Source organism: Linepithema humile, chromosome 6 (genome assembly GCF_040581485.1).
Source record: "Linepithema humile isolate Giens D197 chromosome 6, Lhum_UNIL_v1.0, whole genome shotgun sequence".
Taxonomy (NCBI): domain Eukaryota; kingdom Metazoa; phylum Arthropoda; class Insecta; order Hymenoptera; family Formicidae; genus Linepithema; species Linepithema humile.
Genome location: NC_090133.1, coordinates 7,972,833 through 7,999,391, shown reverse-complemented (window position 1 = coordinate 7,999,391; position 26,559 = coordinate 7,972,833). Strand labels below are relative to the sequence as shown.

The following is a 26,559-nucleotide window of genomic DNA, read 5'->3' as shown; positions in this document are numbered from 1 at the left end:
ACGGCCTCGCGGAGAATTACGTCGAATTAGCTTGCGCGTCAAACGTTACGCCGTAGCACTGTCCGCAATCGAGTTAATCAAGCCGAATTTGTATAACAACCAAAATCGACTGTACATAATAACGCAATATGGGACGATGTGAGTGATCCTATTTATCTCACTCCGGTGTGTGCGAGAGAAATGGAATTTACACGTGTCACATGACGTTTCATACATATTTTAACTATGGCGTGAATGTACCGCGAAATTGCAATACCTTATAATTTATACCACATGGCGCTGAACTTTGGATAACATCAGATATGAAATGCAAATGTTAGTGGTTGTAAAAGGAATTGGATGTTATATTAACCGTTCATTTGGCTAATGTTGCGTAGAATTATGCTATTACAAATTTACATTTTTACAATACGCGACTACCCTTACATCTCCATCTTCAAAAATTAACTTTAACATATATTGGTGCAAGAGGATAGATGCATGAGGGAAATATTTTCTTGCATCATTCAGGAAGCCGCGAGACAGCCGCGAGACAAACGATATGTCTTTTCACGACTGTCGGCGACGGTCGCGTCGCTACAGAGCATCGCCACTGCAATCAGCTGGAACGGACGAATGCAGCTGCGAAACCGAGCAGAATGCGTCGCGGAGAGAAGTCGCCGTAGCGACGCAAAAAAAGGGTTAAAAAAAAAACGAAAGAAATCCACTATGCGGTCGTATATCCGCATGTAAATGGATTGTTTTAATAACTTTGAAAGCCGCAACGTGTGTGTGTGCATCGAGGCGTCGCCATCAGCTTAAAATAGTTTCACGCGAACAAACGTGAACCGAGGGCGATGTATCGTTTTGTAGCTTTTGAGCCACCCTTTAGGGAAAAGCAAATAACTGCCATTTTATTGACGAAATTTGAAGGGAAGAAGAAAATAGTCTATTTTTACGCACTCAAGAAAGTCTTTAATTTTTTATATCTATCGATTTTCTCGTATGACTTTCTTTCAACAATTATCAAAGAATGCAAGATGCACCACGCAAACAATCATTTGCTTTACTTTGCTCATTTGTGTCGTTTGTAAGATTATAAATATTATAATCTTAAAGAAAATTCTTACAGAAAAGATATTTACAAACTTTTCTTCTTCGTAACTTATTGCTAGTTTATTTATGAAAAACAACTTAGATCCTTTAAAGTGAAAAATATAATATTGAAAGAATTAAAAAACATAAAAAAAAGCTTTAAAAAATATCTAGAATTTTGTAGTACAAAATATAAATCATTCGAGGCAAAGAAAGAGCTTTATATATGCATACGTGTCGAGTAAGTGCTGAGAAAAGTAAAGTTTTATGAAATAAAGTTTATAAGAGTTATAGGTGCGTCATGTGCGACGCTGTATAAGTTCAGAAACTGTCTGCTTTCCGAAATGGTTCGGCGGGCTTACCACGGTTTAATGGCGGCCGAGTGTCCCATGTACGGTCCGCTTTGCAATATCGCGTGTTCAGCTGTGATAATTAAGTGTTACGGTTCTTGGTTCGTTATCCACTTAGTCGCCGCAATTACACGCCGGATTACGCCGCACATTCGGTAAGCAAAGTAGCAATTTGTTCCAAAGCACCGGCAATCCGGATGAAGTACGACACTGTGCGGCCGCGTGACCCGTTTAAGACGGTTATTACCTGAGATTCATTATTTCCGTTTCCAATGCAAATATTCGCAAAAGCACATGTGTTTCCGGAAAGAAATAGATAATGATTCGATGCATCGATTCGGTGGTCCAACGAATTATATGCGAAGAGTTGATTTAGAAAGCAGATTTGTACGAAAGTTCGTACGTGATGGCATAAGGTGTATTTAATTTAATTTAATTTAATTTTTTTATATTAAAGAGAAATGTTTTTTTTTTACATTTTATAAATTATTATATATTAATTGTTTATCAACAAATGTTAATTAAGGGTATGCATGGCTGATAAATGTAATAAAAATGCAACAGACGTATACAGAAGAATATTTTCTATTTAATAGAAATAGACAGTTTTAACGATTACTGTATAATATTCAAGGATAGAGATTAGCCTTTCTTTCTACTTTTCTTCTCTTTCTTTTGAACAACGAAATTATCAACTATTTAGTTTGTCAGTGGCTTATAAACATGTACAACATTAAAATCTTGATTGAATCAAAGACAACAGCGAGATTCTGTATATATATATATATGCCTAATATATATTTATATATACATATATATATATATATGTGTATGTATGTATGTATGTATGTATATATATATATTTTATATTTATAACAGTTCTAAGGTTTCAACTTTTGTGCCATTTACGACACTGTTACTCTCTTCTTTGATTCAATCCTCGAGTGATTTTTTGATTCTGTCCGAACAAGATTAGCAATAATACAGTCGTGATAATAATATTACTTACACTGCATGTCGAAAAAGTATCGAGAACGTGGCGAACGTTGCTGTTGCGCAAGATAATTTTTGTTACAATTTTGTTACACACGGCATTTCATTTGAAGCTCGATACATAATCTGGCTTTAAGTACATAAAATATACAGAGATTTATGTACAATATTTAAATAAGCACGCATCAATAGTTATCTTAAACAGTTGTAATAATTAGCGTAATCTATTATACATGCAAAAATCAAGCTTGTTCAACAGTCACCGCCGCGCACTTAAGTCTCTATATTAGGTTGATACTTAATTAACATTTATTCACAACCAGCTGATGATTTGTGATCGATTAGTATCTTGCTTAATTTAGTCAAAGGAACATCATTGCACACTTACAAATGTATCGTCGACACGCAACTCCATCTTTACGTTCATATTTCACGTTCATATTACATAGCCACTTACACGATAATGGTAATATTTTTTTGAACGTATATTAACAATAATGACAAGTATTTCTCTATAACAATTCCAAATTATTGACATTAAAAAAACATCAAAAATAAATATACAAAGATTTATAATTTACTATAACAATTATAATCTACAAAGACGCGCGCAAAAAGACGAAAGAGACAAATTTCACTATAAAAAATATCAAAATGTAGACTTTGTGTGAAAAAATTTTAAGTGTAGAAATGAAGTATATAAATATTACCTTAACTTTTTTGTTTGCTCTAAAGATTCGAAACATCAACCAATTCTCGAAGCTCTCAAAATAATTACTATTTCTTTTTCAAAAAATCAGATACAAATCTCCAGAATATTTCTTTGTCTTATTACACATCTTGTTACACTTATACGCAATTTTTCGAACGTATCTATTATCTAATCTACTTTGGTTAGACTATAACAAAGAAAATGAGAAAGTCCGCAAAGTGGAATACCGCGGATATCGAAGACACTCAGGAAGTTAGGACTGAAGATATGCAAGGACTTAAAAAGTCACGGATTCTAAAGCTTCACTCGTTCTCTTTCAACAATACATTTCTCGCGCGAGTGTACTTTAAGAGCCACTCAAAAAATAGAACGGAGAATACGTGCGAAACTTTTTACTCTTGCGCGCGTGCGGTATTTCCCTACCAAAAATCCTTTCTATCGCGAATCTTTCTCCAACCGTTCGCACTTAACTTGTATAACCAGAAATGGATGAAAAGGAATGTTGCAACGTCACGTATCGTAAATGTGAAAGAATGTTTCAAAATTTGCAACTCTTATTTTATTTTTACGTAAAAATGTGCAACTACAATACTTATGAAACTTTTCTCAAAAATATGTATCTTCAGAATAAATTGACTGCAACGTATTTTAAATTAGGAAAGATTTCGAATTAATAAACAAACAAATATATTAAATATTTAAATACTTTTGGAGAAATAATAAATATTGTAAAACTAAGAGATCGTGATTTCCATCGGATTAGCTTATTCAACTTTGCGTCTGTATATCTGTCATTAATTTGTGCATAATAGAGAAATGATTGAAAATTTTTACAAGTCTTACTCTCTTCTGTGTTATGCTTACGCTTACCGTTAAGCAATTTTTTCATTTTTGGTGGTACTACATTTGTTTGGCGGAGAAGTAGATCTTATCATATTAAAAGATGTTGTAGCTGTTGTCGCGATTGACAATTCAGATCGGTTAATTATCACCGCAAGATAATTTTATAATTGAAGAAACAGACAATTATAGTGCCGCATCGACAATAAGGAACGAGGTAACTTTGGTTAAGATGGTACTTGACAGTACCGTAATTAGCCGTAATCATTACATCATAGTTTTTAACAACAATTACGTTGACTAAAATTGAAAGATCGTATATCGAGATTAAAATACAATGAACGTTTCCTGCGCATTATTTTAATGCTTTAGCTCGACTAATTCTACGTTCAGATTAATGTCCGTATTATGCAAAGACTGTGATTGTATTGAGTTAATAATTTAAAAGCAATTTTATTTTTATACTCCCCGCGTATCATTTTTTAAAATTTTCGTGCAGGATAATGAATGCTAAAACTACTTCGGCTTCGCAGAATCGAAGCTTGAATTATTAACAGTTTTTCCAATCGCATATATATAACAAATCCGTTAGCCGCATTTCCATCGACGATGAAAAGCAGCTCTCATCAATTACGAATTTGATCGTAGCTTTTTGCATTATGAATCGCGGCGCTAAACTAAATTGCCGTGACATCGAAGTTCCCTTTATATCAGCAGTTGGTTAATGAAAATTTCTGATTCGCGCTTGCACAAAAATTAAGGAGCGGAGACCTTAATACTTTATCACGATCGTCAGTTGAATATAATGAAATGACATATCGTACTTATACATACGCGATAATGTAATGTTATATTTGGGCGTGACATTAATAGTAATCGCGTCAATCGATAATCATCATCCTTCGTACAGTGAGATCTATCAACAACGATAATGGCTGCCTAACGCAACGCATGTTCAATATGTAACTAGAGTTATGTACAAGGAAGTGTATGTGACACATATTGATATCTATATAGCGCCCACGTGAGTTTCACGAGAATGCCACGTAAATACGAATACATGCACAGTACGTGCGAAAATGCGCTAATAAAGTTCGCAATTTTTTTTTCCTGAACGAGGTATTCAGAGTTTGAAGGTACACTTGGAGAATGATCGCCGAAACAGAACAGCAACTTCGTTGGCACTTTGATCATAAAAGAACGACATGCATTCCTTTGTGCGTTCGCACAATAACAATTAATAATTTCAATTTGAATTAATTGTGTAATTTAACAATTAAATTAATTTAATAATTAAATTAGTTCAATTATTAAACTAATTTAACAGAAAAAAGGGCTGTTAAACTAATTTAATTATTAAACCAGTATAATCTTTAAATTGCCGCCATAAAAACGTTTAATGTACGTAGATATTTGTTAAATGCTTAAATGGCACTTCACGTTAAGTGAAACGTGAATAGAAAATTTCACTAAACAAGATTATTCCACAAAGTTAATAACATTTAACGCAATGACCAAACAGATAATATCTATAGGATGACCAAGAATTATCAAGACAGCAATTTGTAAAAGACATTAACCGATCGTAATCCTATCTTTGTACATTCTAGTTAGAAAATATTCTTCTATGTGATACGACAGAACTGTTTAACTTGCGACGTTTGCATGAGCGAGCGAGTGGGAGACGAACAAGAGAGAAATGCTCGCTCAGGAACGCCTAGTTGGACAGTTCTGCTACACAACGTGAATACAGCAAACAGATACACGTTAAAATGTTCTGAATTTTAAATATAAACCGTATTTTCTCTTTTTTTTTTTGACATTTTTTTCTTAGGGTCGACTGCATCGACATCAGTTAGCGCTATTCACATAATTATTTCAATATATTCTATTTTTAATACTATCATAGTCTGAATTACAATCTAAAAAGGGATGTGGGATCGCTATTAGAATTACTCTAATAAGAATCGTTGATGCAGTCGACTCTCGCTCGTCGCGCAATTTTCCCTCAAATTGGCACAAGGCTTCGATAAGAGACGGGCAACGTTTTCGAATGGCGCGTTATAGGTACAATATTTCTAAAGGCTATCCCAAAACTCTGTTGCCGTTCAGTAAAATTAAAATATCACGAAAAAATCTAATTTAAAACTTGACATTGCAAAAATTTGTTAAGCTTCTGCCACGATTCCGCCAAAAATGTAACTTCAGGTATTATATACCATATGCTAAAACTAAACGTAAAATTACTAATATATACCGGTTTTTTGATGATGTTTTCATTTTACTGAACCGCAGTTATATCACTTCATACTGCTATTATACGGGCCATTTTATCAGTAGAAGGGGCTTTGCGTTGCCCACCCTTGGTTTGGATTGTTCGCGACGGTAAAACAATGAAGTCGTAAGAGGAATTGGCATTAAAATCACAGAGAAGACAGCGACGATGCGCGGTCGGAATAAAATCGCGGGAACACGAATTGTATAAATTTGAGTGTTTCAAATGCAGGCACATTGAGTGCCGAAAAAGCGATTGTTTCCAAGAATAAGATATTTCCAAGCTAAAACTTCTCTCTCGTATAAACTTGAAGAGATTTCTTTCGAGATATAATTACGTGAAATAATTTTAATACACAGTTTTTCTAATGCATTTTGAACGCAGTTTCTCGCGACGATGCAGTATGAAATCAGCAGTCAATTTATGCCGAGACGTATCACATGCAACATCTTGAAATTTATAGCCGCTTGAGCGAACGGGAATATTCGGTATCTAAGGGACATTAATAATTATTACGATATTGATTGTGACAGTGATATGCTCCGTGCTCTAATTGTAAAATTATCCACACCCGTAAACGTAAAATTCGTAAACGTTCGATCGCGAGTTCTATTTCTCCAGCTTTCTCCCCTCCCCCGTATCTTTGAACTTCCAGTGGAGAATATATTTGTTTCCTCAGACGCTTCGTAGTTATTAAAAAAATTTACAGATGAACACAAGATCCTGGAATAATTTTCGCCGCTGTACAATGAACGTTTAACATTGCTTGCGCAACACGAGTCAATTGAAGCGTCGTTAAATTCTGCAAGTAAATTGCAATTTACACGATTAATTTGTTTGTTAATTCTCTAACGAATAACAACCAGGGAAAAATTAAAATCTTCCTTTGCAAAAGGAATTTTATCTCATTAATCGATTTAATTTAACGTGGAATTCTCGGGAGGTTGATAAATCGTGTAAATTGAGAAGTACTCTTTTCTTCCATGACTTACAAGTCTACCCATAACAGTATCACATACTGAAAAATCAGGACAGCGTGCAAACCATAACCGATACCTTCCGGAGACATAAGATGCATGCATGGTCTGCGGATCACCCGGAGATTATAGTCGAGTCGACTTTTAACGATAGCTGAAAGGCCAATGCACATTATATAAAACGACACGTTCCGTTACATTGTTATAACGTCTGAATGTTTGACGTTACATCGATGTGCCGGCAACGTGTTACTTCGTATAATACGCATTGGTCCTTAAATTGTTTGACCATCAAGGAACGACATACCTTTCTTTCATTTCTTATCCGAGAACGAGCGCGTCGGCGCTTCTTTATTGCGATTCAGAAAATTGGCCAATAAACGTGATCCGCGTTTTTCTCTTTCCGTTTTTATATTTATATAAAATTCAACATTTATTCATTGTACATATTTTATATATTACTGCGCTGAAAGATAAATTTAGTGGCAACTTATTAATGTCGACGAACAATTGCGATAACAATCTGATAAGTGTCCTCGATAGTCAAACAGTCAAAGTGTATTACTTGCACGAAGATGCAAACGCGAGTAGCTTGGATTTTGTTCGTTGCCTCTTCGAAGATGGCACTTGGAGGGAAACCTTTGTATTTGATTAGAAACGCGTGGTCCGCACGCCATGATTCCCGTGTTTGCGCTCAAAAGGATCGTATGCGCCTCGCACAATGAGAACATCGAGTTTTGCGGACGCCGAAACGCATCCGAGAATTTCTTAGTAAACGTAAAGTTAAAAATAGATTTGTATATATATAATATATGTATATAAATTTCGCTTGTAAGATCCCGCCTCTTTCTTTAGTGTGTGGTCAACGGAATCTCGGTTTTCTCGCCGAACTACCTGGTCGTGTACTTGTCTCTTGATATAGATATAAATATTGAATAAAAATATAGAGGCGGGCAAGTGAGACATTGAATCTGGAATTATATCAAATATAGCTGATATGTGTGTATCTCCATATAAGATTTGTACCTCACTTGGCAAACAGAGGAAACTTGCAGCTTTGGATGCATAAATATTAACTTTAACAAGTACCAAGCCGGAATCAGCACCGGGATATTAGTTTGAAAAAATGTCGATATTGCGGATTTAAGAATATGAGAGATATATCGCAATACAATTGATAAGATATTTTCATAGACTTTTAGAAAAGGATGATTAAAGGTTGGGAAATTAGTTTTCAACTGCTTGACAAGCGAGCTTTTTGCTTTGAAACTCGTAGCAACAATTGGAATAAATAAAAAAAAAAAAAAAAAAAAAACGATATCTTTATGCTATTGATTGTCAGAGTACAATCTCCAATCACCTCTTACGCTTCTCTCATTTGTTATCTTAAAGATACTTACTTGAACTGCTTATATGCTTCGCATAATAATACTAGCATGATTGAGCTGGGCTAAATTAAAATCAGTAATTTTTTTGTTGCTTTCTCACTGAGATCGCTTTGTCAATGCTAACCTCTATCTCGTAAAGAATTCGGATAATCTGTGAAGTATGCGTCATTTATCAGACAGATCAAACCGATCACACACACAGTTTCAAGCTTCGAATTATTTTCCTCGCAAATTGACGGCATGGAGAGAGCATTAAGCATTATCTTCATTAAGTAAAGTTTTTGTTCCATCGCTCTCTAGCAGTTTTTACAGCCACGCGTAATTTAATCGTCTGAAATTATAAAATACTTGTATTACCGTGTTAAGTATTCTCAAAAAAATTTATGACTTTCTTCTTCTCTCATTTGCAACTTTGCAATTATAGCATCAATAGAACACCGCCTTAAAACTAAAAAAAAACAGCAATAGAATAATTAATACAGACAACAGATAATAATTTTAGCAACACAGAAATTCCATCGAAATCTAATCAATTCACGTTTACTGCAATTACTATATCTATCAATCGATAAATTCTCTTCCACAAATAAGAGGCCGATTCTGTGCGACGATGAGATCATTGTTGAGCTTACATGTCTAACGCTTTGCGCAAATATATCGCGAAACGTGAAAACGCAAATGACAACGTAAGTGAACGTCACAACGTTACAAGCGGAAGTGGACAGAAGTGGACGGGGTTGAAAACACGACACGACGTGTCGCATTCGCGACGATCGGCCGTTCGCAACAAATAGTTAATTCTCTCGAATATTCTTTTTCGTCTGTTACGAAACAAAAGCGGAGTTGAACTATAGCTGTCTTACGATTTTTCGCGACGAAGCCAATTCACTTCATGGACGCGGTGGCGGATTGATTATATTAGCATTACTCAATCTGGACGTTCTCGGCTCGATCTCCAAGGACATGCGATCTAAGTCTTTGTCGTTCAGCAGGAGCGCCGGGTCCAGCAGATAGTTGGTCACTTTAGTGATTAATTCGATCTTGTAGGGGGTTTGCTGGAAATGTCGTATCTCGCGAATAACATGGGCGATCTGAAAAGGCATGTGATATCATCTTCTATTCTCAGCTTGTTCAATGTGGTTAGTAATAGCATAGAATGATTAATTTAATAGTAGCAATATATCATTGAATTTGATTTAATCATCTTCCACTTCATTGCGACAGCGGGAAACTAATTAAACTCTAAAAAAATAGTTTGAGGGAGCATTTGCTTACCATTCGCATTTTCGAGAAATTCAAAAGACCGTCCTCGGTGATGTTTGGAGTGCCTTCTTCGATAAATGACAAATCTGTGAGATAGAGACCCAAGTAAGGGATGCAGGGTGGGTCGCATCGGTGCAAGGCGTCCCGCAAATTTCTGAATCGTCCGTCAGACGAGACGATATGCTGCAGTCTGTCTATCGTCTGCTTTGTCTGGATATCAATGGCAGTTATATTGAGAGTTGCATATTAAGACAGATTTGTTATTATCTAAAAATCTGATTATTCTACCGTTTTGGAAACTTTATCCCAAGTTTTCTTCAGCCTGAACACGCAGCTATTCGCTAACGCCGCGCAAATCTGTAGCACGCCGTTGTAATTGTGCAGAACTCTGTTGATATCGGCGACGGCGGCCCATTTCTCGATAGCCGCGACTCTAGCCGACATGTTAGAGCGACGAATAATCTCGGAGAGGACTAACTCCGACACCTCGTTGAATCTCTTCGTCATTAGGAGAATATGAGGCGCGCGAGTTGCCTTATCCGGCTTCATCCACGCTTGTCCGAGAAATTCTCTGCGCAACGTGAATTTCTATGTATTTAAAACGAAAACAAGATTCGACGCTTTATTACTTACTCGCTGGCGATAGAAATGAATATCTGATGATCCAGATATGTCATCTGTTCCGCGATCTCAAGCGCAGATAGCGTCTCTATGCTCTCTCTGCTTGGAATCTGAAAGTGATTTGTTATCAATTAATACAGTAGATTTTGATTAAATTAAATATTACAATTATATTGAACTAAGCTTTACGAAGAGTAAGCTAATTTTTACCGTGAATATAACACACATATGATTTTTCAAAGACAAGCAGTAACAAAAATGCAATAAGAACCAGAAGCGCGGATGTTAAAGCATAAAAGACACTAAAAATTGTTTGCACTCCAACATCTACGCTTCTGATTCTTATTGCCTTTTTTGTTATTTCACCATAGAATATAAAATATGTATTTAATAGTTACTATATTTTTTCCTTTTACTAAATAATGTTGAACGAATATACTAGAAAAACTTAAAAAGCAAAAGGACATTTAAGGAATCAAATCTTTTAAAAGTTTCTTTACTTTCTTTTGTATTTGGAGATAAAAAACAGGAAAGAAATTATTTCGTTTCTTACTGGTGGCGGAGCTAGCAGTTTTGCCAGGTCGATCTTGTTGCTTTCGGTTTCTTCTTTGGTAATTAGCCTGAGCAGTTGACTGGCTGCCTTGTGTTCAGCCGGCAGCAGATTGGGACTGTAACTGATATCCTCCAAGAACTCGATGGTCAGGCTCTTCAGTTTCTGATCCAGCTCGAAGTCCTGAGCGTGCTTGGACACCCAGTGCCTCAGGACGTTCAGCACTCTCATCGTCGCGGCGGTTGACATTATCGATTCCTTCCGCCTGTTTTTGTCCCGACAGGCACGATTGTTTGCGTCGTTCGCGGGTCCTTTGTCCGGTGGATTGCTCGAAGCGGAAGTCGCGATGGCGAATGCGGCCGCCGCCGTGGACGTGCTGCTCCTACATTTGAAAATAATTTTAGTATAGAACTTCGATTGGGATTATATTCATTGAATAGAAATCTTATTCGCGAATTATTATTATTTTTCCGTCCCGGTGATCTATGCGTTCATTCTACACTCTACATTATGTTTGCATATTATTTCGATCGGCGATTCATTCGCGATGCATTTTAAACATGCTCCTGTGCTGGAGGAACGGCGCGATGTTGAGGAAAGAATTTGGTGATCGTCGTGTTTCTACTGTTATATCATAACATAATTATATCAGGCAATGATAGAGAAGTGCGATAAAAAAAGTGCGATAAAAATCAGAAGCGCGATTGTCGGAGCGCAAAAACTATTAGCCATCATTAACTGAGATATAGAAACGTTTTGACTATGATTTCAGGCTTTCTTCTGTTTGATAAAATATAAGGAAGCAAGGAAAAAATTTAGATTGAATAAATAATGTGAAAAAATACATAAAAGCGATTGAAATCAAACAATGTAACAAAGACTGAATTCATCGACCGAATAAATTCACTTTGCTCTGACATATCGTGCCGGTCAGTGTAGCGCGTGTGGTCGGTGAGTTTTTGTTACATTGTTTGAGTTTAACTGCTTTTATGTATGTTTTTCTATTTTATATGCAAATCTTTTTTTTATGTAAATTTTTCCCTTCTTTTGTATTTTATCAAACTGAGAACTCGAAATTGCGGCTGAAACGTTTTTTATCAATGGTTGCTGCGCTCCGCACTTCTGGCTCTTATTGTCTTCTCTATCATTGTTTGTCTTTGAAAAACCACACTTTATTGTATAATTATATCTGTGTTGTATATAAGCATCGATGCACATCCAAATTTGAAATTGTGAAAGTTTTAAGCAAATAATATCTAATGTGCACCTCGATTTGCTAAAACAAATTTTAGTCTTCACTATTGTGCCGAAGTATTTGGAATGGAAATTGCAACTGGCATAATTTCGGTGAGTTTAGGTTTCGATGCCATAAATACGGAATAATGCATTAAATGCCAATTGTCCCGTCGTCCGCCATGAATAAATACACAAACTGACAATCCGTAGCATCGAAATTCAAACACGGCGGAATTATTGCCGGTTCCAAATCCTTTGGAATATTCAACACTATAAAGCACGCATGTTAAGTGACACCCAAGGCGGCTATCGGGTAAAAACTATTTCTATTTCGTTTGGTCCGTTCGCTCGTTCGCTATGGTGCATTCTATAAACGGCCAAATAGATATCACGCGTGAGTGACGGAATCAATCGGCGCGATTAGTCGCGCGTGAGGATTGTATGATGTTTCGATTTTTGCTGCAGCTTAGACAAATCATATATTCATAATAATGACACGGAATGCAAAACAGACATTTTGGATTTCTTTTTCCTCTAACGATGCCACAAGCAGAAGAAGGATCGTTGTCATGCCACACGTAACAAGTGGATAATGACGCTTTCAAAATGAGCCCACTTACCAGAGAGGTTCAGGTCCAATGCTATGAGTGACACAAAACAACACATGAAATACAGTTGAGTAGAAACAGCTGTGGGAGTATTTTCCTGATTTAAGGGATTGCTCTTTTTGATTTCGAGTTCGATTTCAAACATGGTGATATAATTCATCGGACAGGATGGTACAAGAATTTTAAAATAAGAATTTTTTTGCATTATGACTATTATTAACGTTTTATTTATCAGTTATGAAGTAAATCAAGAGATCAACATATGTACAAATTATTTAAGAAGTATATATTGCACAGAAATAAATTTTAAAAGTTGTTCATGATGCGGCTTTTGCAAAACAAAACACAAACTTTCACATATTTACAACATATTTACAATTCTTCCGATACAAATAGATACAACTCGACTATAGTCAGATATCTTTTGCAGATTGGACGTTGAAAAATGAGCTTTTGCAGAGCGAGGAATTATGTCAAATATAAAATTCTCTATCATATCTTATTGGCTAAACTATCCAAAAATATATACTAAATACATTTTATGTAGAACACTATTTTTTTTCTAAAATTCTCCTATCTCAATTCCTCTCTCTCTAAAAATGAATTTAACTATAAATCCGACAAATAAAACATGATATTAAGAAAAAGCTCTCATGCGTTAGAAAGCGACAATTGCCATTTACGGCACTCAACATTCAGCGAGAACGAAATAGAGATAATTTTTATCGATACGGAACGCCTTCAAGTCTTAGAGGTAGGATAGAGTGCAGACAGCACGCAATGAGATTGTTAAAACGAACCTTCGATGACTCTGGCGAAAACTGGTTATGACCACACCAGCCTTGCTGGACACTTGCTCGTGCTGAAAGTTGCTCTGCTGCGATGAGCTCTCCTCTTGCATGGATCGTCTGGTTGACCAATAATTCTGCAAAGCCATCCAGCGAAATTACAGAAGCTCATTGAACCAAAGCTCCGATTTTTCTATAAATATATCTATATATTTACAGTGAAATCGGAAATATAAATATATCTATATTATCAAGTCATTTTAAAAACTCACACATACATTTAACAGGAATTGAGAAGATATTAAATGTTTTTAGTCTGATAAAATCTTAAATCGACACATTTTTATTATCGCACATACGCCAGTTATGGTGGAGATCGAACTGCTTCTTGCGGTGGACGATGAAGTGGAAGCGATCGACGACCTGTGCTCTGAAGATTGTTGCTGCTGTTGACTCTGTTGACTGACTGGCTTAGGGGAGCTTATATTTTCATCGTCAGCCGTCGTGGCTTGCTCCTCTTTCTTCGTTTCGGTTCCCTTGCTTAGCGGAGAAATAGGTGTTTTCGGCGTGTCCGGCTTGGCAGACTCGATCGATAGTGATCGTGACGATGCATCATAAACAAATCGTGCTCCTGTAATTAGTTGTTATTCGATTGTTTCATGCCTTCTAATTCTAATTCTAAATAGCGATTAATGACAAAATCGTAAGTAGAGCAGCAAACATATCTCTTTTTTTTTTGTACGCAGGCTAATGTTTTCTAAAATTTAATTCTACCTCCTGCATCCTCATCCATTGCGATCGGTGTATCGGTTTCCTCTGAGACACCGCGCGAATAAGTGCCTCCATCTTGAGGACTCGGTTCCGATCCGGATCCAGATCCGGATCCTGTGGAGCCAACTAGTGTCACGGAGCTCAAGTTACTCGGCGAGGACGGTGCACTGATTACTGTGACATCTAATATTTGCAAATTTTCATATATTAATTATGGTACAATTTTATTTACCGAAAGATAAAATGTAATAAATTTCACATTGATGTCCTTATCTCATCTGGCCTCTTTTTTTCTTTCTAATATTTACGAAATATAAGAGCCTTGCTCAATTTTTTTAATGTGATTAAAATTTTTTGTTTTGTTTTTATTAATATTTAAATTATGTAAATATTTATTAATATTACATGTTAGATTTATATTATTCATTACTTTTATATAGTTTTGTATTTTAAATTTAGTGGCTTTGTGAATTTTTATATTAATCCTTTTATATAAATACCTGTTAGCGTCTCAGAGCTTGACGACACAGCTATCACTTTCGGTATCGTGAGATGACATCTGTCGCTCTCCTCTTTATTATCCGTGCGAATACTGACTTTTCGCGGTGTAATCGGGGACTGCGACGTGCTGGATGGATTAGACGATTGTACCATTGGACTACGTTTTATGATTGGAGTTTCGGAAATCAGTCCGAGAGATTGTTCTTCTTCCACTAAACACGAGAAATTCTTCTAAATTGCATTCCGATACACAATTGCCTTTATGCAAATTATTTAAAGATTTTATTTCACAATTCAATTTTTTAGATAAATCCTCGATAATATCCTGCTTAGTTAAATCACGATGCTTGAAATACTCACGCTTTTTATAATTTGACCGCCAATGACTTTTCGAATTATGTCCGCTCATATTAGCGTCGTAAGACCCATGGGACCTCGCATCACGACTGTCGCTCACTTCCGAGCCATATCCTGTACACGAAACACTATTAGTTAGCAGACTGCAACTAACTTAGATCGTTTTTCATGGATTAATAATAGATTTTTTGTCAATAGCACGGAGTTTAATGTAGGTATACCTGATACTGAACTTGCACCGCTAGTTCGTCTTGGCGAAAAGCTGCTTCTCCTTCGCTCCTCTGACTGCAATAGCGAGTCGTTTGCATTTGCTCCTAATACATCTAGAGATCTAAAATACAAATGTATAAGATATAATCATCCCATTTCACTCTCGAATGATTTCGCAAAGCCAAGTTCACTTAAGCCAGCATCTGCGTTTACAATATTTACACGAGAGATCCGGTGGGCATTTGCGCATCCGGCGGCTCGGCTTCGTAGAAAACTTTCTTGAGGGCTTCGAGCACGGTGACACCGTCGGTGAACACCCGGTACGTCAGCAGGAATGTGTTGAGGAAGTCGATGCTGAGGAACCTGAGGTCGGTCAGTCGCTGCAACAAACGTTCCGGCGTTGCGGAACGGATTTGCGGCACCTTGCAGGAGTTTAAGGTACGACTGAATCTGATGTCCACGTCGTCCTTGAACAGCTTCGGGTCGTTCCGCATGGATTGCGGCATCGTGACGGAGCTGGTGTCCGACAACGATCCGTGGAGCAGATCGTTAAAGTGAACGTTGTCCATGCACTGGCTGATGTCGCTGATCCACGCAGCTTTTTCCTGTTAGCAAATTGATGTAGCATGTAACAGCACGTGCATAATTAAACGAAAAATGTCTTATCAATTTTTTATAATTCCACGATTCTTAAAGTAGTCGATTCAAAGTTCGAACAGGACGTAAAAATACAACACAGAGTTCCAAAGAAATTATAACGTTTCAATGTATTTTGCAATTCAATGAGGGCTTACTTGCATAGTAGGCGCCACGAGATGGACGGTCACCTGCGGTCCGCCAGATTTTACGTCCAGTAGGATTTTGAAGTCGCGATTCTGCAACTGGGAAGTCGTCGCGCTGCCGCTGCCGCTTCCGCTACTCTCGCTGATGCCGCTTGACATCGAACATACTGACAGTTCTAAAATCAGTTCACAGTCGCTACTCCGTAGCACTGAGTAAATTCTCGTGAGCTTTGTCATTTGAAGCATACTTCACAATATAGACCGCACTATTCTTTCCGTAACGCACTGTTAAAACAATTTGCAAACCAGAAAATAGAAAAATAGAGTGTATAAAATGGATTATAAACTAAAAAGGAACACTATGTTGCATATAAAATAATTTAAAAAATTACCGTCTTGTAATTTTCTTCATATTTGTAAATTATGAGTAACTTAATTTTTACGTCGAACAAAACATTTACGTGTCATCAATTCAGATCTTCAAAAAAGCTGACGAAATTTAAAGCTAACAGATCATTAGCTTGTCATTGAACGAAGAATTACCATCATCATCCGCGGCACCTTGATCGCTCGGGTCTTCAATCAGTACTGCGTCGGAAAGGGGTATCTTGCCGACCTGCGGGACTAAATTTAAGCGACCGTCGTCGTCGGACTGGCGCGTCGTGAGCAGCAGATGATTCGAAAAGAGAAAGCACTGTCTGGAAACCTCCTTGTCATTTGATTTACCGCCGAATGTAGCACTCAATCTGCTTCGCGCACCGCGCGGTTTGTCTATGAGTTGTACGAGCGTACCTGAAACATAAAATATTGGGTCAAATCCACGCAATCGGTCGAGGACCCGCCAACGCGTCAGTCTCGCGCGATTATTATTGATACAGTCGAAGGAACCGGAGGAAATAACGCCGCGTCGATAAAAATAGCTCCAACCCTCTCGCGTCTCCCTCCAATCCTGACAGCTCTGATACCGGTAGCTAGTGCGCTTTCTCAAAATAATCGATTCAATTAGGGGAGGCCATCGACGTGCGTTTAAAAATAACACGGCGAGTGTGTTGCCGGGATGAATGCGAAATTCGCAGTATCGTATCCACGGCGTCAAGGTTGTTGCTGACGTTGGACGCAGAAACTGAAACCGGCGTTATTTCGCCGAGTTCAATTTTCGATGCTACAGATGTGACGAGATATACTATCGAGAAACATGAAATCTAAATCCGAGCTCGCTGAAATTATATCGCTTTTAATTTTTGGATTGTCTTTCGAGTAAAAAAAAAAAAAAAACAGACGTGGTGAGACGAATTTAGATGCGAGATATTTAGGAAACAAATGTTACAATCTCTTTAAAGGCGCATTAATCATTTCCAACGTACTCACCTTAATCAATTACGTTAACTAACAATGGATATCTTCGATAATTTTGTTTTAAAAGAATATTGCGTGCTGCATTTCTATAAATAGATCAAATTCTGTTAAAAATATTTGTTCGAAGAAAGTAATTTTGTGACAGTGGACGTAATCAGTTTATTTATGCAGGATTTTTAGGTCTTTTAATTGAAATTCTCCGTCCAGCGTTATCGAATGAAGGATCACGCGCGTACCTTAATTAGCGATCGAACTTAATGGTCCTCTGCCGGTGTCTACGTGCACCCAGACGAAAAACTACAGCTGATCCTCCGATTCCTGATTACTCTTGGTCCCTGATACCAGCGTCGCACACACTGCTTGGTCCCTCCTTGCTCGCTATCGGAAGCTACATTATCGAACTCGCGCAAAACCACGCCGCGAAACTCCTGTGGTGAAACTCCTCGCGCGCGTTAAGACGCGCCGGATTGATGGATCGACAAAATGGCAACGGCACGGACTGGCCGCCGCTTATTTTCGTCCGTTCATCGACCCCCAGCCTCGCGACACTGCCGAACATCCCCCACAAGGACAGACCCCGAATGAGCTTGAACTCTTCGCTCGCGAGCGGAGAGTGCGGTGTCGCGCGAGTGTTCGTGCCGGCTGATTTTTCGCCGCGACGGTAGGCCAAGCAGGTAAATGAGAAACGATCGCGTTCGCGGGAGGGGTTGTTCTGCTGCTGGCGATCGAGGGACGTTTGCGTGATAACCATGTGATGTGGCGTCAAGTACGGGAGGTAGCAGGGCTGTACCGGGTCGGCTTAGGCTGAGACTTTTACTACTTAAAATAACGTTGTACTACTTAGTTTCTTACTATCTTAGATCGAACGCGACACTTTGACATTGACACTTGAACCATTGATACGATACTTTGCTCGTTTGAACTTAATTTTTGTTTTGTTTCTGACAATGAATTTTATTATTCAATATAGAATTTTTGTGCCGATATAGATTTTGTTTTAATGTCAAACGTTTTATTTTAATTTAATTACTATTTGACATTTTTAACTCGTATTTAAAATTTTAATCGTATCAACTTTTGGACGACTTTGCTAATCACAATGATTAGATAATGAAGAAGTTACTTCATTCTAATTACATTTGTGTAATAACTATTAAAATTGTAATTTTTGTAATTGTAACATTTCGCATACATATCGTTATATCAATTTTTCACTATTGAGATATATAATCAACCATATATAATCAGTCGTAAGCTCTAATAAAAGCTCGCCAGCCAGTAGTACGACAGTACGCCAGCCCTGGCAGGACACATTGCGCAGGATCGAGACGAAATTGAGTGCGAAAATATGTCGACGCCACCAAGTCGCGTCATCGATTCCGAAAATGCAACTGTGCGCTTGCGCCTTTTAATCCGCGTTTCCGCTTTTTCTCTCTAATGTCCCAAACGACAGAAAGCTCGTCGAAGTTCTTTACCGACAGCGATCAAGTTTAGGGTTGAGTTTTCCGGCCAAGGATAAGTCATGAAGGATAGACAAGTTATTGGCAGTCTCCATCTTATCGATTCAAACTAGATTGAAACTTTCAATTTGGATTAATAGATATCACGATGATGTCTTCGTGAATTGTGCACATTTTACTTATGTCATGTTTATATAGATCTTTTTTCACGTAGATGTAAAAAAATTCCGTGTACTGTTTTAAGATAATAATAATTTAGTTATTCAAGTAAATAGAAGTAAAAAATATTATTTGCATAAACAATGAATATTGTTTTTAATTTACAGTTTCATTTTATATTGCGAAAATAATCTTTCATAAGTGAAATAAAGTAATAATTTATCCGTTTTACTAACAGACATAACTAATTGATTCTGTTTCAAATAATAAATAATGCAGAAAATATTATACTTTATTAAGTGGAAAAGCCAAATTAAGTAGATGAGGTTTTAATGAAAATTAAAAATAAAAATTTAATAATATTTGCTATGCACATCATATGAATAGTATACGATTTATTAAATTTTAAAAATTATTTTCTTATTTTATTTAGTTTTTAATAAATTTCTTGCGTTTCATATACACGCAATATTTTTAAATTTAAAATAAATCTTGCTTTAAAATAATTTTAAAATAAGTTTTTTTAAAGGGACTGTGAGAAAAAAGTATTGATGCACTCACCCTGTCTAACGAAGACCTGATTGACGTCCAATAAAATGTCGCATCCTTCGATGATCATTCGCTCCACGGCTAGATTCTTCCTCAGATTCTCAGTCTCGCTGACCTGAAAGACGAGTTATATTAGATTAATTACGCAATAGATTGCGATCAATAATTCCCGTGTATTGATTAACAAATACCTCATCATGCATTTGTCTCGAGAGATCCTCCAGCTGTTGCCTGGCATTCTGGAGGCTCTTACGTTCCACGTGATCGTACGGCGTGTGCGCCAATAACTCGTGCAAAGTAATTATGTATCTGGGAATCTGAAAAAGAAAAGTAAATAGAAAAACTTAGCTGCATTACAAATTTTTCAAACTTAAACTAAGATTTTTTAGAAACCCAAAAAAGAAAGAAAATAATTAATAGCAAAGTTATGACGGGACTTGTCAAAGATTTTAATTAATTTTTAATGTTTGAGATATAAAATAAAAGGTAGTTATTGCTTAAATATATATATATATGTAGATAGAAAAAAAAAGTTTCTTGCGAAAATATTCTGAAGAAAGGTAAGAGAATATATCTTTCCGGACCGAGTTTACTTAACGTTTTGCAAGATTGTAGAATCTCATACAATTTATCGTGATTTTCAAATTATTTTATGCAATCGATCGTTCGATTGCTGAAGACGCAATCGTGTCACCGGAATAATTACTTTATTTTCTATGTTTTTTTTGCGTAGAGTGTTGTTTTCTTGCAAAAAATAACATTGCGTGGAAAAATTTAATACTAATTTTCTTCTTCGTAATAATAATACCAAACGTATACTCTTGAATCTCTAGGGATGCATATTGTCTGTTTTCTGTATACTGAATAGAACAATTGCGTGGGTTTTATTCGCGCGTGGTGATCTTAGAAGGCTATTACCTGATGCATGGGATACGTTAAAAAGGTCTCCAGGGATCGTCCGTGGCAGGCAGTCTTGTTCTCCAACCTATTGAGCAATGCCGCGAACGGGGGTGACGATTGCTTGCACTCAGTCAACACTTGAAGGCTGTAATGGTGGTTTCGCACGTACTCTTGATATATCGATAACATCGGTAGCAGCATGTCGAACAAGTCACCTGCGTGCATTCAATATATTGTGATTAGTTCAGGTGCAAAAATTCTTTCTCTTTCCAACAAAATGTATATTAAGAACACAAATCTAAATTAATATTAATTTGTGCGCAACAATATTTTTTGTATTAGCATAGAATTAACGTTGTCAAAGAAAAAAAAAAAAAACTACAAATTTAAAATTAAAATAGATTTGTGTTGATTTGTATCACTAAAGCTTTAAGTAGTTTGTACCTAAAACTAAAGTGGGCCAGCACTCCATACGAGAAGTGAGACCCTTCAGGAAGATCTGATGAAGGAACAGCACGGTCTCGCTATTCAAAAATATGCTATTCACGTCCTCATGACTACATGGGGGTTTCTTTGAACTGGCAGCCATCTTGAAAGGCCTCAGAAAACAGCTTACTAAAATCTCCATCTGCTCCGTGTACTCCTCCTCGGCCTCCACCATTTGAAATACCAGACTGAAATAGTGCGATATATATTCAATACCTCCGGTAGCACAAATTAAATGAGATCGATAACAGTAGGATTTTATGTCGAATGAAACGAATATGAGAAAATAATGGCTGATTACATGAAAAGGAACAATGTTAACAAATTTTGTTCTATTGCAAATATAAAAGAAATTTCTGGAATTATGCGTAACATATAGAGCATGTAATAATTTTCTTTCATGAAAAATTAATACGTTTTTATCATTACTTAAAGCATCCTTGAGTTTTTTCGTTATTCGATACCAGTTTTTTACATTTTTTAAAATATTTGTTTCAATTCTATTATGTTTATTTCTGCATGATCATGTAAAGTACAACCGGCGGAAACTGGCGGAAGCACGACAAGGATCCATTAAGAGGAAAGTGTAGTCGCAAACAAGTTTAGATGTCATCGATGAGAGATAATTACCTGTTCCGCTTGCGCATGCTTTCAGCGTGCGGACTCTTGATATACTGCTCCACAATCTGTTTCCAACGTCGGCGGCATAGCCAGCCCCTGAAGAAGCTCTGAACCTTCTTAATTTTCTGCATTTCAATGGAACCCTCCGAAATGCCACGTAATCCAGGCGTTCCCGCGGCGTAAGCACTGCCGAATGGATGTGCATTGTACAAACTCGCGGTGCCCTGAGACATGGCTCTTTGAAACCCTGTTCGACGGGTGTATGCCGGCACCATGGAAGGCCTCAGCTCCTTCTTCAAGGCGCATAGCTGTAATCGCCATCGCAAAATCCGTAGATGTAATCTTGCGATAATCCTCAGTCAACATCTACCTGTATTTCTTAAGTAAACCAAGTAGGGATGCTCGAACGAAGTTTGGATTAGATGTTGACCGAGTGTTTGGATTTAATATTTTTCATTCTTTCATTAATTTTGATATATTAATTTAATTATCAAGGTTACGAACGTTACAAAAATTAATGAAAGGACCGAAGATCAATGGCGTTGTTTGAATTAAAATGCAAAGCTGAAATAAAATGTTAAACCCTTTTACATTTATTATTAATATAAATTAAAACGGGAATATCACGGGATATATGGAGGAAAACGATTCGGTTATTTTCTGCGACATTTAGTTTATGAAAAAGATATTAAAAAAAGAAATACAACATGAAAAACTGTACAAAAAGTATAAACTGTTATTTTATTATTCTCGAGAGAATATTATACAAAAATTTTATTTGCGTGCATTATTGCGAAAGATTACGCAATATTATGAGTTATAAACGTTAAAACCATGCAAATTTTCTTCTGCAGTATATAGGAAATTTTTAGAAAAATTGCTCGTTATAAATGATGATTTGTTTATACACGAAATATACATGCAGCGAATGAAATGAAGATACGCGTAGCGTACGGTATAGAATTACTGACAATGAGAAATATTATGAGATAGATATATACGGCGATACGGATGATATGACTGACCTCAGCTCGGAGCTTTTTTATTTCCGACGCCAATTCCTCGCATTGCTGAGTGTACTGCCACTTGGCCGTTTTCTCGCTTTCGACGATTTGCAACAGGTGCAGGTGCTTCTGTTCGAGCTCCTCCTTTTGCAGCAACAATTTGTTGAAGCTAGAATCAATATCCAAGAAAAAGGAAGCCTGGTCAGACTTGGCGCGTGTGACCGTTTTCCGTGTGCCGTGCTTAAAAGTGTTATTTAAACGGACTCGCGGTACAAAGGAAAATAAAACGTCAGTTCCTACGTGGCCTGGAAAAATGCACAAAGTACACATTCCCGGGAATTTTGCACGAAAACGAAATTACGATTTTTTGCCCGCAGCAACGAGGACTGAGAAAGAGAGGTTCGTGAAAATTTCGAACATTTTTTACTGGTCTGAAAACAAAATATATGTTTGAATTTAATTTTATTCTTTTTTTATACAATTTAAAAAATTCTATATTGAGTTTTTAAGGACTAAATTACTTTTAATTGAAAGTTATAGATTTAAAAAAAACAACAGAAAACTTTATAAAAAAATTTTCTATATATTTATATTAACAAGTGGCAACAGTACAAATATAAAATTTTAACGTTAAATAAATTATTCGATAATTTGTATGGAATCTCTTTTGTTGACTTTTGTATCGACGATATTTGACTGACACATTTTATTTCTTTGGTATAAATAATCTCGACGAAAAGAAGGTTTTCTATTGATTCTCTCCAATTCCGAAAATATAAAATGATATGAAATGAAACCCGACAAAATAAGACTAATATTTCTTCTTGAAGGGGACCATGTCACGAAAGATGATATGCCACGTGCGTATCTCTTTCAATATCTTGTTAAATTTATTGCGAAATTGTGACCCAACATTATACGAAGCACTTTTTATATTGCAACTTATATAGAACGTACTTAAATCTTATTTCTGAACATTGTATATGATTTCTTTTTACCGAACGCGGAATATTAATACGAATCTTTTTCAAGTACATTTTTCCAACTTGGAATTCTTGTAACGAGCTAACATTGCATGATATTTCCTTTATCAAAAAGATAAAGGTAAAGATTTTCCTGATCTAATTTAAATTTCAAATTGAGTTACTGTATTTATATTTATATTTATATAAATAAATAAATATGATAGAACGAATGATATAATATGATATAATGCGACATGATGAATAGCTATGATATTCATCTACAAGCAAATGCATAGCATGAACTAATAACATTTTCGGAAGCTCTGAGTTTATGCAAAACAAGCATACGGACGCGGTTCATGAAGAAATTATCACGGTATTGATCAAACTTCCGCGTGACATGAGATACTCGAAGAAGTATCAACCCTGTATTTTCGAGCATGGCACGGCAGAAATTGCTGAAGTAACACGGATATCATTATCTATGCATATTGCGGCGCAGGGTAATCTGAGAAGGCAGGTACTCCGCTGAGATGCAAACGTGTATAAGTCGGCCTGTAAAACGAGAACTGCGGAAGGACGGTGTACATAATTTCTCACATGGTGAAATATATACATATATATATAGCACATATATTAAAAAAACAGAATATTTTGCGAAAATTTGTAGTGTTTTGTAATAAATAAACTCTCCTCAACAAAATATATTTGCAAATTTAATTAATATTAATTAAAAATTAATAAAAAATATGCAATTATTTTTTTCTAAAATTAAAGCATGCAACAGTTAAACAAAATAAAAGTTATTTTAATTTAATTAAACAAGTGAAAACATTTGGAAAGAACTGAAAAATAACGTTTATGTCGAAATACAAACGTTCTCTAATAATCTGTGAGGTGCCAATCAAAAATACGGATGCCTCTCTTTCTGTAATTATCATTTTTTTTTCTCGCAACACGCGCATCGTATGACGTGAAACATTAAAATGACGTTTGACGCATCTGCGAGCATCAGCGAGCACGTTTTTGGCGCGAAACACCTGCGGAAAATTACCGGCATCTCTGTAAGCAAAGACGAACTAACTGCATACTTGTGGAGAAAATTTGTATAAAATTCATGCAAAAGAAAAAAAATTTGTGGATGGAAACTTTTTTATACAACCATACTTTTATTTTTGTTGGAGTTAAACAGATCTCATTAAATAAAAATACGTTCAATATTAATGTCGCACCCTCGCGCATCCCCTCGGTACTTGAAAATTCTTTAACAACCAGCTGTTATGACCAGTCCGTAACTGCTCTCTAAGATGCGTTTGATAGCGTGATGAAGATTACTTCGGCGATAATGTGCGCAAATTACGGCGGCGGGATTAATAGAGAGGTGGCGGCTGAGACGGCTCGATGTTAATGCGGTGCCCGTAAACGTATTTATCAGCACATCAACGAGATTAAGGGAGTCGCCTGAATAATGGACAAAGTATAGACTCTACGGAGTCTGTAGTAAAGAGAGAGTGTGGATAGAATAGAGCAATGCTGAAGAACAAAGTTAACGCCTTGTTACGCCGCAAACTGTATTATTCACCCTGGAATTATTCTATTATCTCGTGCGTTTTCCTTTTGAGTACACGCGTACAAACTTTCAGTTGCGTGATTTTCAACTACCTTGCAACGTCGTTGTTGAAAGTGTACATTAAAAAAGATAAACAAAAAAAAAAAAGGTAAAAGTATCCGTGCTCATTATTCCGGATTAATGAAAAGTTCGTTTCCATCGCTAGGTAGCGCCGGAAACTTACGTGGATCGCGTGTAATATACTTGAATGAACGCGAAACTTTTATAATGCGCGTTTTTATCGAAGATCATGTTTCAATGTGCGTCGGTTCGGAGTGTCGACAACAAATATCGAATATCCGGCGCCGCGCGCATAATTGATTTAAATCTGAAACAGATTCGGCGGAGCTACAGATCGACAATGGCGTGGTTCATTTTTCCAGGCACGTCGAAATCAATTCGTTTTGTAACCGGCGCGCTGCAAAACTGACAACCCCGAAGCTTTTTCGCGAATGAAATTAATCGCGCAGTCGGGCGTAGCCTGAAATCGCCGCCATCCGGCGGCGAATCTAATTGCAGCTTTGAATTTGAGCGCGGCCCGTTACACACGGTCATCGGGATGATCGCGGTGAATTACGAGATCGTGCGGTTCGCAATCTCTATAAATCAGGACGACGCGTGCATCGTTTTAATCGGCCCAATCTTCGATTCAGGCGCGAGCCATTGTTACCTAGCTTCTCGTATTGCATCGATCCACGTTTTGCAGTCCGTCTCTGTGGCCGCTTTTAGCTCGTATTGCCGCTGGTTCTCCCTCCTGTACGATATCGCGAAACAGTGCTGCAACAAAGGAAACGACAAAAAATTGAGTTTATCCCTAACGCAGTGACGGCAATGACGAGCGTGGCAAAAAAAAAACGCGATTTCCCCCCTGAGAGCGTCCGACCGTCGCATTGTGCGCACAGAAAAATGTCGTGCGGAAGCAAATCGACGATATCGCAGAGCGCAGAGAGACAGAAAAGCGGAAATCGTTTTGCGCATTCTTCTCTTCGACCGGATTCAATTTATACGACGTTTTACTATTTATAAGCCGCACAAATCCGGAACCATCTGCTCTTGGATTTTATCTAGCTGCTTTGTAAATTCGCATAAATCAAAACGCTAAGCACCGCTTCTATTCTTCGTGACAGCGCATTCCCGTTTCAACCGCGGATTTT

At 36.9% G+C, this 26,559-nt stretch overlaps 1 protein-coding gene across 5 annotated transcripts in view; it reads right to left on the bottom strand.

Moving 5' to 3' along the window:
* Positions 1 to 1,993: 1,993 nt before the first annotated feature.
* Positions 1,994 to 26,559, bottom strand: part of LOC105678348 (ras-specific guanine nucleotide-releasing factor 1-like) — a 49,968-nt gene continuing 25,402 nt past the window's right edge. For 2 of the 5 annotated variants that reach the window (XM_067357874.1, XM_012377604.2), the window contains 22 exons: positions 26,076 to 26,182; positions 22,853 to 23,000; positions 21,837 to 22,135; positions 21,165 to 21,394; positions 20,739 to 20,935; positions 20,012 to 20,137; positions 19,833 to 19,935; positions 16,840 to 17,088; positions 16,309 to 16,472; positions 15,737 to 16,119; positions 15,526 to 15,635; positions 15,308 to 15,418; positions 14,947 to 15,159; positions 14,450 to 14,629; positions 14,035 to 14,306; positions 13,688 to 13,812; positions 12,900 to 12,920; positions 11,047 to 11,425; positions 10,506 to 10,603; positions 10,161 to 10,443; positions 9,885 to 10,082; positions 1,994 to 9,700 (listed from right to left, as the gene is read on the bottom strand). In XM_067357874.1, coding sequence (XP_067213975.1) covers positions 9,500 to 9,700; positions 9,885 to 10,082; positions 10,161 to 10,443; positions 10,506 to 10,603; positions 11,047 to 11,425; positions 12,900 to 12,920; positions 13,688 to 13,812; positions 14,035 to 14,306; positions 14,450 to 14,629; positions 14,947 to 15,159; positions 15,308 to 15,418; positions 15,526 to 15,635; positions 15,737 to 16,119; positions 16,309 to 16,472; positions 16,840 to 17,088; positions 19,833 to 19,935; positions 20,012 to 20,137; positions 20,739 to 20,935; positions 21,165 to 21,394; positions 21,837 to 22,135; positions 22,853 to 23,000; positions 26,076 to 26,182 — 4,197 coding nt within the window. In that variant the 3' untranslated portion in view covers positions 1,994 to 9,499. The remainder of the gene's footprint in view (positions 9,701 to 9,884; positions 10,083 to 10,160; positions 10,444 to 10,505; positions 10,604 to 11,046; positions 11,426 to 12,899; positions 12,921 to 13,687; positions 13,813 to 14,034; positions 14,307 to 14,449; positions 14,630 to 14,946; positions 15,160 to 15,307; positions 15,419 to 15,525; positions 15,636 to 15,736; positions 16,120 to 16,308; positions 16,473 to 16,839; positions 17,089 to 19,832; positions 19,936 to 20,011; positions 20,138 to 20,738; positions 20,936 to 21,164; positions 21,395 to 21,836; positions 22,136 to 22,852; positions 23,001 to 26,075; positions 26,183 to 26,559) is intronic. The other 3 variants (XM_067357875.1, XM_067357876.1, XM_067357878.1) reach the window with 3 other exon arrangements.